The sequence below is a fragment of the Electrona antarctica genome (assembly GCF_951216825.1).
Source record: "Electrona antarctica genome assembly, chromosome: 21".
NCBI classification, from domain to species: Eukaryota; Metazoa; Chordata; class Actinopteri; order Myctophiformes; family Myctophidae; genus Electrona; species Electrona antarctica.
The window spans coordinates 29455867-29469449 of NC_136802.1; the positions used below are offsets into that span (position 1 = coordinate 29455867).

The 13583-nt window shown below is 44.4% G+C and overlaps 1 protein-coding gene across 5 annotated transcripts in view; it reads right to left on the reverse strand.

Moving 5' to 3' along the window:
- The window catches only part of mark2b (MAP/microtubule affinity-regulating kinase 2b), a 92418-nt gene extending 78835 nt beyond the window's left edge, over positions 1-13583 (reverse strand). For 2 of the 5 annotated variants that reach the window (XM_079490706.1, XM_079490705.1), the window contains exon 1: positions 12042-13583. In XM_079490706.1, coding sequence (XP_079346832.1) covers positions 12042-12092 — 51 coding nt within the window. In that variant the 5' untranslated portion in view covers positions 12093-13583. The remainder of the gene's footprint in view (positions 1-12041) is intronic. The other 3 variants (XM_079490709.1, XM_079490708.1, XM_079490707.1) reach the window with 2 other exon arrangements.

Below are 13583 nucleotides of genomic sequence, written 5' to 3' on the forward strand. Positions count from 1 at the left end.
GGTCCCCACACTCCCCAAGGGTCTGTTCATGGCTAAAGCAAAGCAAAGTTCTTTGTTTACCCAGGGTGAATGGACTAAGCTCGAGATGCTTGTTTACAGCCAGACCCTGCTCATAGAACATTTCATGGTAGGGGTTCAATGCCTTGCTTAAGGGCACTTCAGCGGTGGTAATTTTAACGTGCCGGTCCGGGGTTTCGAACTGGCGACCTTCCGATAACAAGACCGCTCCGCAAACCGTTCGGCCACCGCTGCCCGCTACGTCCTATTGTTTCTCTATGCCAAAAAACTGCTGTTCTACAAGCTCAAAACAGATCGCGTTGCAACGTGTTGTGAGCTTATTGATCCGCTATCTGCTGAGTGTTTGCCTATTTCCACTTAAATTATGACATGTCCAGAATGGGGACGCTAGGGTAGACGATTTAAACTGTCTAGTAGTTAGACAACCTTTAACCCATTCTGGACGGGAACCCCTGTGTGTTTTAAGCATTAAGTTATATTTTAGCTATTGAAAAAAGCAGATCTACAAGCTCAGAAAAATCTTGAAAAATGTGGCACAAATCTTTTCTCCCATCTCTCCTCTCGACTTTCGTTTTCCCCATCTATTTTTGAAAAATCTGGATAATGTGGCGCAAATTCAATGTATATTCTTTCAGAGCGAACGTTTTGAACTCAAATCTTTGCTTCTGGGGGGGTCCCTGAAACAACATATTTTCAGATGGGGGTCCGCAGCCAAATACAGATAATTCGGTGGGTCCTTGACATGAAAAAGGTTGAGAACCACTGATATAGATACATAGGTTATTCAGAAAACCAGAAGACAGGATTTAGAAGCGGGTTTTTTTAGAATCGTCCTCAGGTCTGGAAAAAATGCACTACTTAATCCTTCAGGTTTTTTTTGGTTTGTTTTATCCTTCAGACTAAAAGTCACATTGAGTACTAGGCATAGTAACTACAGTAATTATAGCTTTTAAGTATTGTGGAGGTTTAGATTTTTCTACATTCTGATGGTCAAACCGCTCGGCTACATAAATAAATGTCTGAGATTTATCGTACAAATGAAGCCATTTCCTCTTACACGAGTATTCTCCACTAACAGACTCGATCACCGACACATTCCCTCGCAAGGCTCTCTCACACACACACACACACACACACGCGCACGCACGCACGAGCTAAGCAAACCTAAGAGAGGCCCCTTGGTTTAGCAAGGTGGTGCCACACTGGGTCTCAGTTTGCTGTGAATTCAATGTCGTGTATATGTATGAATGTGTGCTCTTGCACTGGATTACCCTAACTCCCTTGGGTATTTGTGTGTGTGTGTGTGTGTGTGTGTGTGACTGTGTGTGTGTGTGTGTGTGTCGCATGCGCCATGTTTGTATGTGCATATGTCAAACCAATGCCAAGCTTTGTTTGCTCTGTTGGTGCCACAGTGGGGATCTACAATGAAGCAGTTGGTTGCCTGTATGCCCTCATTCTGCTGCTACTAGGGATGTTAATAGTTAATCGATTTATCACCGTTAATAAATGAATCAATTAAACTCTAAAAAGGTTAATAATTAATTGAACGTTCTGCGGTTCCATCATTGGGTGGTTTTCTGTGCTGTGTGAGCGTGCACGTGGCCGAGGAACGCACATGTGGGCCGGTAAAATAAAGCCCCCCCCCCCCACACACACACACCTTGGTAGCCACAGAAACGTCTCTGCTTTTGCATGTGATGTGACAGACAAGATGGTGCGTTTTTTATTTAATTTTATTCCTCATACAAAAGATGCCATTGCCTGGCGCTGTATTGCAAAAATGGTCAAATTATATTTGATTAAGGAATATAATATGCCTTTTGTATTCTTTCTGTATATTAGCAAAGTGTAGATTTGTATGCTAGCCATTGAGGGAAATGTGTGTCTGTGTGCCTGTGTGTGCCTGTGTGTGTGTGTGTGTGTGTGTGTGTGTGTGTGTGTGTGTGTGTGTGTGTGTGTGTGTGTGTGTGTGTGTGTGTACGCACGCATGTGACACATGCATGTGTCTGAGACATAGCCAGAACAGAAACATCTACTCTACTGAATTCTAGTTATTCAACTACCATTTATTATCATAATTATATTATTTTATTCTGTGAAAAGATGTTTTTTTGACCCCACAGTTCTCCTTCAACTTCCCGTGGTGATCATGCTATCCTATTTCACCCACGTTGCTTTAAGGCAGAACGGCGGTTTCCCTTTTCAGCATTGTAATCCAGTGGCCGCCTCATGGGAAAGGTTATGGAAAAAAACAAACAAACATTTGGCAAAAACGGACGATTTACAAGCTCACAACGCGTCGCAGCATGTTGTGAGCTTGTAGATCTGGTATAGAGCAGGGGGAAATAATTACTTCAATGAAAAAGCCTTTTGTAATGCTAATACTATCAGTGTTTTCCAGGGACGCTTTCAAAGGGGTCCATCTGTAGGACAAATAAAACAGACATTTGAAAAATGTAAAGTGAAAGATAAATGAATGTTACATATTTATTTTCTTTTAAGTCGTTTGTACTAATATGTGCTCATCTCCTTCGGTAATGACAGCGGACACCAAGAAACAGTGTAGTTCAGTAGGCTGGCCTAATAAATTGGGCGATAAGAAAATAATGCACTGGTTTTGTAGAAGTCTGCATCCATGCCCAGAATTACTGTATAACAGGTGTAATGTAAGGCCTTCTGGAAACTTGTACTGCAATATCGGTATCGGTCGATTTTTTACCATGCATTGAATCACTTATTACACAAAATGTCTATATTGTGCATCCTATCTAGTATAGACTCCTGGGGGAATGCAGTCTTTGACAAGGAACATGTAGGCTAATAATCAGCTTATTGCAGTTTTCAAATGTCACTGTTCACAGCTATGATGATCATGGGAATATATTTCTTATTGTGTAGCCAAGTGAGAAGGTGTGTTACTGTCATTTTCTGTAAAACTCTGTCCTTTTTTCTCGCTACTTCCGTAAAAGCTGGAACACATGTACGGGAAGTAGTTCTATTGATAAGTGAGATAATTATCGTACAGCCATTTGACGACTCTGTGTCATTAAGCACAATGAGTACACATTACATCCACTTGCCTCACATAACTGTGTGGACTTCCAACTTCCTTCTCAAAAGGGAAATTTTATCACTTCCTTAGGGGAAAGAAAGAGGGTTTTAACGCCATAAATCAGATGAAAGAGTACAGTAGATGTTAACACGGTGCGCTCACTGAGTCACACACACACTCTCATACACCTGAATGACGTCTTAGCCCTACGACAAGCAGTTAGGGAGCACACCCACCGCCTGGCTCGACTGGAAAGGCCTGTTCTCTCCCCCGCTCCCTAAAACAATCCCACACACAAACCCAGCACCAAGACGCACTGAACTTCACATCATTGTTGGCAAAACAAGCACTGGAAGTGGCAATACAGTCTGGTTTTTTTTACCAAAGTCATGACGACACACGCATACACACACACACAGCCCTCGGATTTCTCTAGCAGGGGGACTCAATCACTCTTAAGACTTTGTAACGTGTGGCTTAATATAGCTAAAAGAACCCAATAAATTAACACAGAACTGTTTTTCATCCATCCAGATTTGTTTGAGGTGAGAATGAGCGTGTGTTTGTGTGTGCGTGTGCATGTGTGCATGCGTGTGTGTCATGTTCTCTGTTGCTAAGGCCCTGGCTAGGTTTGTCTTTCAGTTCATCTGCCTAGTGACTGGTCTGGTATGGAGAGAGCCATAATTTATGGTTTCCTGGGTGGAACGGCAGTGTGTGTGTGTGTGTGTGTGTGTGTGTGTGTGTGTGTGTGTGTGTGTGTGTGTGTGTGTGTGTGTGTGTGTGTGTGTGTGTGTGTGTTTAAGCATGCCATATTATGTACGTGTGCTATAGATTACTGGTGGTGACTCATCCACAAGTAGCATGGACGCAGAATGTCAAATAGGTACTACAATTTGCACACAACCATTCACAACTACCCTCAAATAAATGCGTGCTAACTCATGCTAATAGTATGTGGTGTCTGTTGAAATACATACAGTAAGTGTATAATTGTATATTAAGTAAGGCTGCACAATATATTGTTATTGAATCATTAGAGGTATGAACATGCGCAATATCAGTATCGCAAAAAGGCAACGGTATCGATATATGGTCAATATATCATCCACTTCTAAAGATGGCAACAATACCTGTGTGTGTGTGTGTGTGTGTGTGTGTGTGTGTGTGTGTGTGTGTGAGAGCACAATGGGTAAAACGCTCCTGAATTTAGTCTCTGTGACTCATCTAGGGCACGCAATCTGCATTCAAAGGTTTTCCTAGAAGCTTTGTCATTGGTCGATTTGCCTGTCTACTTCTTGATTGGTTAGTCATTTCGACCCAATCGACCACGGTTTTCTTTCGACCAATGACAAAGCTTGGGAGCGTTTTACTCATTGCTGGCTGTCTGAATACCAAAAATAACAAAAAACAAAAGATCATTCAAATTTTGACATACAGTATTAGAAGCTTATTAGCAGCTTTAAAAATAGAATATGACATTTTAATGACAATATCGTAATATTGGCAATATTTGTCGTAAATAACTAGATATGAAATGTTGTCCATATCGTGCATTGTGCAGCCCCAAAAGGCACAGACAGTTTCTCCAGTATTTTCTCAGTGACACTTGAATGGACCCATTTCATTTCACTTTGTCAAGTGTCCCAAACGGATACATTATAATAATGCTAAATACATGTTCCAAACACTATTATTTGTTTCTGTCCCGGGTGTAGGCAATTTAATCTGTGATGGCCCACTGCCACTGAATTAATATAGGAATTTGTTCCTTGGGATTGTTTGCATCTACTATGCAACAGGGGCTTAACCAATTTAACCCTATATAATCGATGGTGGGCAGAAACCGTATATCTCCTTTTTGTAAACTAATGCTCTACTACTTCATCATACAAGAATGTAGCACATTCAATTCCCCATTTCTATAGTAATAATACAAAAGAAATGGTTTTGGACATAAAATCTCTTGCCGGAAATAGCAGTTCCATAGCCTCTGACCTTTTCGCCAAATGTTCCCCTATTATAACACGCCAAGGCCAGACAATAGTGTTCATGTGGTCAAGTAGTGATTCGATAAGCACTAGCCTCATATTTCTTCTCGGCCAACTGGTCTGTATTTTGGAGCTTGTTGCTAAATGTATTATAGAAGGGAAACCATGTAATGCTGGATGTAATGCTAAATGCGGGCCAGCCAAGTCAACCGTATCACTTCAACATGACTCCATGGTCTGATGTCTCCACCATTTCCAGCCACGATCCCTAAACTAACAAAGGCATTATGCAAACAATGGCAGTTGGTCCTCAATCTGCATTATAAAAATCAGCCTGAGAGATATGTCCCATCACCCATGTCACAATAGATCACACTGCAACCCAGGTATGTACATTAGGAGCAAAATTTGTTTCTTCTCCAGTTTTGGAGATAAACGTCCATGGACGGAGACAGACACTAGCAGGGCTCGAGACTAAAGGAACCCTGACGTCCCGGGCAGAGACCAAACAAAATATATTTGGGACGGGATCCAACTGCACATAACAATGGTCACTGCACAATGCGCTGCGCAAACTCCCAGGACAAGACACACGGGACGGTAAATATGATGAAACTTCATATTTACCATCCAGTCATGGAAAATATTGCTGCGCTACATAAAGAGTAGCCTGGAACTCACCTATGCTTTTTATGGCATAGGCAGCTCCCGGCAGGATCCGCCGGGAGAAACTATGCGCAGCTGCGCGACATGAGACTAATTACTTAGAGCGACAGGGAGAGAGAGGAGTGTGTGTGTGTACATGTGTGCGTGTGTGTCAATTTAACAAAGGTGCAGACGATCAGAAATCAGCAGAGAGTGAGCGATGTTTGCGCTACTCTATGCCGAATTGAAGTGGACTCGGACCCAGACTTTTTTTTTCTCCCTGGAAATAAAAACGTCTGGGTTTCCGAGGCTACATAAAGAGTAACGTTATAGATATGATGTGGATAGTGATAAAGATGCAATGTTAAATGGAATGTGATGTCATCGCATTAAAAGTGAGCTGTTTTGAATAGACGACACGTTGTTATCAAATCGTTTGTTTAACTTTTGGGCATCTCCATAAAAGCTCAACACAAACAAGACAAAGCCCCGTTTGGAACCGAAGCCCCCACCGCCACGATTAGCAGAAGAGGTTCTGATCGGAGCTAGACGTTATGTTTTTCTTTAACACAGCCAGTCGTCCATGGTGCTAGCATTCATTTCACTGCATTCCGTGCTGTGAAGGCGTATTGACGCCAATAGTGGTCTTTTATTTAACTCTCAATAACAACAGGTCTGCTCGTCTCAAATAAATAACTCCATCTTGGCTACAGTCCCATCTGAACCAAAACAACGAAGCGTGTCCTGAGGCAGGCCGACTGCATTTAGAGACCGTGTCAATAAGTGTGGTTATGCTTCGTCTGTATGATTGTGTTGCTAGCCAATCTAAAAGCCCTCAAAGCCCTGAGGATGCGTCACGTTGTGGGCTTGTAGATCGGCTAAGTTCGGACAAAGTACAAGCCAGGTTTTACCATAATTCCGCACATGATTCTTTACCGCAGAAACACTATGAAACCCACACCCCCTCTTGCACAAGCAAGCAGCCCTGGCTGTGGCAATCAGATTTTTAGTAGCCACAAATCACGGTATAAAAATAGAAATGATTGACAAGCCATTTCAACTGGAAACTAGAAAAAGTGCTCTTCTGAGCACAGGTCTCCACCATGGTCAGGAACTTTTGTGATGTGTGGACAAAAATGTGTAGGAGCAGGGGGGTACGTAGCCATGAGCCAGTGTGTTAGCGAGTCTCTCACTGACACCCTGTGGGGCCCGCCTCCGCTGCTCTCTAGCAAAATTTCCCACTGTCGTTGAGGGTTTCGAAAATTTGAATTCCCCGAAAATAAACAAAACCAGGTAGCTACTACCCGAAACAAAGCTTGCTAGACTATAGGAAAAAGTATATTCTCCAGGCTGGGAAGCATCTCAGGTCCCCAGGAGGACTATTTTTGTCATGAAATAATGCATCCAAGTGAATTGGCGCAGGCACAGCCCGGAAATGCCGTAGTAGAAGAAGTTACTCTGTCCGGTACATTGCTTTATTAAAATGGCACAAAGTGCATTTTAGAGAGAAGCTGGGGACCTGAGACGCTTCCCAGCTTGGAGAATAAGACTTTTACCTAGGTCTAGCAAGCTTTGTTTCGGTGTTGTTTATTTTCGGGGAATTCTAAACCCTCCACGACAGTGGGACATTGTGCTAGTGAGAGACTCGCTGGCGCACTGGACCAGGGCTAGGGGGTACGGTGGCACAGTTTGTAGCACTGTCGCCTCACAGCTAGAAAGTCCCAGGTTCGATTCCCACCAGGAACGCTGTGGGCGTGTTCTCTCCTCTGTGTCATCAGCGCCCATACCCTAGGTGGGGTCGGCGAAAGGGCCTTTCTGTGTGGAGTCACAAAAAACATGCAGTAACACCCTGGTCTATATACTGCATCCCCCTGGCCAGCCAGGGCACCTGATGAAGGGGAAAGGAACAGGTTGGAATATCGTGTTCCTTCCACGTGTTAGGTCCTACCGGGGAAACTCCCCCCTGTCAGGTGATAAGAAGCGGCTTGCTCACTCCTAATGCACTGAATGAAGCATGAGCTCAGTTCGAGGCTGTACTGGCACACCCAAAATCATCATATATACAGTTAATATGTGCGTTTGTGTGTGTGTTAGGTTGCGCACAGGTGGTGAAAAACAACCATGCTATTTTCGTACTCAGACCCAGGCACCCAGCCAGCCAGCCAGCCACACACATAGCTCCGTAAGGGAGTACTCAAAAACAATCACACAGATCAGTCTTGATCACATTACTATAAAAATCATGTGTACCAATTTGGCAGATTACAAAGTTTTACACATATCGGTGCAGTAATACCGGGTAAGACACAAATCAGCCAGTTATAGTGCAACCATGAGGCTGATTGGATTTTTTGGCATTTCTTCCTCTACCTCTAAAAATGTCATGGCAATCGCATGCTGTGTTCATGATTTGAGTTCATTTTGGGGCGGTTACATTTATATTTTTGGACTGATCTGGGGCGGGGGTGAAAAGGGTTAGTCTGACTCTGAAGCCCTGAACACTATTAGGTTTACATCATCTGCTGCCACCGGTCAGCTGACCAATCGGAACACCTCCACAGACACAGATTATACATGTTCCAAAGTCTCCCTCTCTCTCTCTCGTTCTGTCACACACTGTCAAGTGTCAACACTCATGTGGTGTTAATGTCCGGTGCCATCTTGTCCTGAATCTTGAGACCTGACACCATAGGCTTTCTTTACATGGCCTTTTAGACTCTACACACACTGTATGTGTTTGTGTGTGTGTGTGTGTGTGTGTGTGTCTCTCTCTCTCTCCCTCTCTATGATCTTTCACCTACAGACCCAGCTGAGAGATGGCCATTACACACCCCCCCAACCCCACAACTCTCTCTTTCACCCCTTAAACAACTGCCCAGTGTACACGGGAATGAGCGCAGCAGAGTTGGCGACAGAGACACGACCTCGAGTCCTCGACTACCTGACTGACTCGGTGAAGGTTATAGGCCACGGTGTGTAACGATGAGCGTATGGAAAAAGTCAAGTTGTGTGCATGTCAGCATAGACAAACGCAACAGACCATGGTGCTTTATGGAGTCTCTGGAAAACAGGCATTGCACACATAACAGGTGTGCGTGCGACGCCGTGCGTGCGTGTACGTGCGTGAACACATACAGGTGTGTGTGTGTGTGTCGACTAGCATGCACACATACAGGTGTGTGTGTGTGTGTGTGTGTGTGTGTGTGTGTGTGTGTGTGTGTGTGTGTCGCAACTACAGTATAAGGCTTAGATAATCAACTCTACTGAACTCTGTTCCAGGTAAGGTTGTATCGTATGTACATTTGCTTACACCAACATAACCAGTGATTTCATACAGACGCTTACCTTTTCTCATTCCCTGGTATAAAGTGCACACACACACACACACACACACACACGCGCACACACACACACTCCTTATAAGGGCAACAGAGATCCATTGTTTGCAACAGCCTGACACAGACACGCAGTGAGATCATAATATCAATATGCAGCTTCCGTCAGCGGTTTCTCTCCACCGGGAGCAAAAAGGAAGACAATTTGAACTGTCTGGGCTTTTGTGACTCGATCACATGCGAGTCGCCCATTGGCTGTCGAAAGCAGCCAACGGCTCAATGTCTGATGATGGGCTGCGTTTCCACATGGGGTTGTGCTTTTGAACGTTTTAGGTACAACTACTTTCCCCCTGGATAAAAAGACAGCAGTTTTCCCATGTCTGCTTATCATAACCGACTTTGGGCTAAAGTAGCATGTAAATAATGGTGGTGGCTTTTTTTCGTCTTGTTTCTACTGTGTAGTTGCTTTTTTTGGGCTTGCTGTGTAATGTTGTTTAACTTTAAACCAATGCTTCGTTCTCAACCATTTTCATGTCAAGGACCTCCAAATGCACACCCCCATCTGAAAATATTTTATGCCATGAGGGAACTCCATACAACATTTGGTTTGCTAAAATGTTTCAAAATATTCCACATATTTTTCCCAAGATATATATTTTTTTAATAGCAGATCTACAAGCTCACAATGCATCGCATCACAATGCGTGACGTTGTGTTGTGACAGCAGTGCAAGGGGGCTGCATGTTTGTAAAGCATGTGTAGTGTAATGAAAGACTGTGGAACAATTAATAGTGCCGAACTCTCTTGAGATACACCCATGGACACTTAACATTTTGAGGGCTATCTTTTGGCAAAATTGTTGAAGATAAGTTACTAGAGTTTTCCTGGGAGACTGAGAAGCTACTTGTATATCCAACAGTATAAATAGAGTATATACATTTTCCTGAATGACATGACATACCATATTATTCCCTGTGCATGAACAAGTGCAATCAAAACTGGTCCGTAAACTACAGTTCGTATACAAAATAATCAGTAGCTGAAAATATTAACTTGAACATAATTTGAAACATCATTGACAGAAGCAGGCAACAATAAAGGAAAGCAGTGTCTTATGTGAGATTGTATGCATCTCCTCTATTTATGAAACTGCAATTATCAAAGCCACTGGGGTGATTGCGCAAATAAAACGTCACTCCACTCAAACATAGTTACAAATACCTGTAGCTGCCCGTGCCCAACCAACACAAACATTATCCACTCTCCCATAGGCACACACTTCCTACACACAATCACATTCACACCCACAGCACGTTTGTCGTTTTAACTCGAAACATAAACAAGACTCATCACCAGCAGTCTCCGTAACGCAAGGTACAGTCTGCACTGGAAAAGTAAGTGTCTTCATTTCAGTGCAGGTCACAGTGGCTGTGGCTCCCATTATAAAACGTACTAAATCCTACAGATACTATTATCTATTCTATGCGTTCTACACAGACTTGTAGGCTTTGCTCCTCCAGTCCTCCAATAATGATTTACAAAGCCGGGCCAGGGTGGCCCTGCCTATTAAAAATCTTTGAGGTCAAACCAAGTGTTTCTCCCAGATACAAACATCAAATGTGCAGTCAGTTTTCTTAAGAAGCTAAGAATACTTTTGGCACACGTTTCCTTGGTTACGGCTTCAGAGAATGGACATCAATCGACAGACAGCCTTATGTTTGTTCCTAAACGTTGCTGTGAGCTGTAAGTATCTCTCAACAACCCCCACATCCCAGGACAAAACTCACTCTGCTGGTGACGTTGCCAGCTAAGCTTCTCAAAATGCCAGCAGAAATCCTGAGAGAACTCAAGGGAACAATTGCCTCAACAATGACAGTGCTAGCAGTCTAACATTGATATACTGGTTCTGAACTTCTGAACTAGTGGTCATCAACTGGTGATGAACTATTCGGCGACAAAACCCTGCTTCAATTCTGCTTTTGCTGTGAATACGAAAATCGACAGCAAACAAAGACTCTTAACACTTTCTTTATACCGTCGTTTGAGGAGCATACAGTCACACTTTACTCATCTGAGTTAATGCAATTTTGGCCATGTCCAGCAGGCTGGCTGTGTGTCTCCCCTCCCCTGTGTGATCACACAGTGCTTTGTGTGCCACTTTCAGGCCATCAATGACTTGATGTGCCCTGGAATTTTGTTGTTACGCCTGAGTGTGCCTCGGCACCAAAAACCTTTTGAAAGCCATTGTGCGATTTGATATATGAGCCCTGACGCGTCTGCTTCCAAACCAACTGCAAGTAGTTTGTTAAATGATGACATATTCAAGTATCCTGATTCTTGACAGACACAAACTTTATCAAGCTGTTGCGAACTCCATTTACTAGCTGCACTGTACTGTTGATGGAAGCTGCTTTAGTTGCAACAGGAAATCAGAGTTTATTCATGTAATACTTCAGTTGCAAGTTTGACAAAATGCAGTTCAGAATCCGAAAAATGTGGACACCCCCCCCCCCCCCCCCTCATAATCAATAAATTCGTTTGTCATGAGGTCATAAAGACAGGTTCTACAGTGCCATGTAAATATTTGACATGTGCTTCTAAATAGGCATTGATCACTGACTGAGTCCCAAATTGAGATAGTTCACTGTATTACAAGAGGCTACGTCTAACAAATGTGGTGGTGGTGAAGGACATGCCCTGGCTCACAGTCTAAACAGAAACCTAAAATTGTGTCTCTGTCCGACTATGAGTGGGAAACCCAATGAGATTGCGTAGGCAAGCTGGTGAATCACTGCTGGGGTGGCAAAGAAAACATTGAGAGAGAAGGAGCTAGAGAGGGAGAGAATGGCAGGACAAGCAGGCTCTCTGTAGAAGACCAAATAGAGACTGGCATTGTTTTGTCCCTGCAAAGCACCAGTGACAATCCAAGATTGCAGGAAACGCTCCTGCCAAGCCTATGTCAGGACAGCAATTTGACAAGTGAGCTGTAAAAAAGAATCTTACCTGTCCAGCCGAATTCTCAATGACTTGCACCAGTGGGGGTCTTGTTGACATCTTTTCCCCCCCAATGACTTAAAATTGCACAAAAAAATGGTGGAGAGGAATAGTGAGACGGGGGGTCTTCTTTAGTGTGTGTTGACCATTTAAAGGTTGTGACAATAGAGGTGATGGTGGGGTGAGGTCCAGTCAGTCTGTGCTAGCCAGCTAGCAGCTCAGTGAATCAACAAGTTGAATCCCACATCAGCGGCTAGCCACCGTTAGCCAAGGTGGCTACTAACTAGCTTACAGTGACCACACGTCCCATGCTTATGAACAGGCAACAACAACAAAGGTCTGCTCAAAAAAACGAAAACAATTCACTCCTGCATTCAGGCGACGTCGAACGGTGTCCAGCAAGCGAACTAGCCCAGGCTAACTGACGTTAGCTCCAGATGCTAACCTGTAGAGCTGGCTAGGAGAGGTTCAACATGTTCCCTGTCAAACCACCACGTCTACCCCCGTCAACGTTCATATCAATATGTATTAATAAAGTATTGTGTTATGGCCGCGTGTTGACGTTCCAGTGGTTGTTTCCTTCTGAGGTTTTCAAATCAAGTCCGAGGACTCGAAAACTTTCAGGCCAAAAACTTGTTTCTTCTGTTCTTCCCCCGGTTGGTGAGGTCGAGACCTTCCTGCTTCGATGCCCACCGTCCCGGTGATAAATCCACAACGTAGGGGAGGGGGGGACAATAACAATTATAATAATATAAAATATCAATAATTAAAAGCAACGCCGTGTGAAACGATGTCACATGGCAACGGAGAATGTCGAATTAACTCGATTAGCTGGGCTAAGTGGCTAGCCCCGGGTTAGCCGATGTAGCTGCCTGTCTTGTTAGCCTGATGTGTGTGTGTGGAAGCGGGGCTAGTTGTTAGCCGCTTAGCTCCGCTTCCCCTCCAGCCAGCGGCGGAACGCACAGCAGATCGACCCGCCACACACAACAGGACTCACGATCCACCCGGACCACCAGCACCGCTGAGCTGCGTGATGTGAATAACAGCTCGCTGGTAAACGCTGCACTGCGGTGAGTGAGTGGAGTGGGTCGCGTCCGCTCCGCTTCGGCTCGCTTCGGTAGAGACCGACGGGTCTTGATTTCCTTCCGCGACGGTCGGGGGGTGTCTCTTTACTCTGGAGGAACGGATCATCAAGTTGTAAAATCCATGGTGTTCGCCCAACCAACGGGGGGGATGGTGGGTGGCTTGGTTTGTTCTGCGTGATCGTTCGTGGGAACGCGTCTGACAGTCAGAGACAGCCTGTGATCACGATCCGCTGCCCTGATACCGGAACAAGACACTCACCACGGCAACATGGCTGCTGTTGCTGCCTGCTCTCTCTGTTGCTTGCCTGCCTACTTGCACCACGACTGAACTGAACGACGAAGGCGAGGAGGGAAGTCGGAGACGTTCGGGAAACGCTCGGCTCTTTCCGGAAGGTTTACAGGTGTGTGTGTGTGTGTCACTGTATGTGCGACTGCACAGTATACACACACACACATGACACACAAA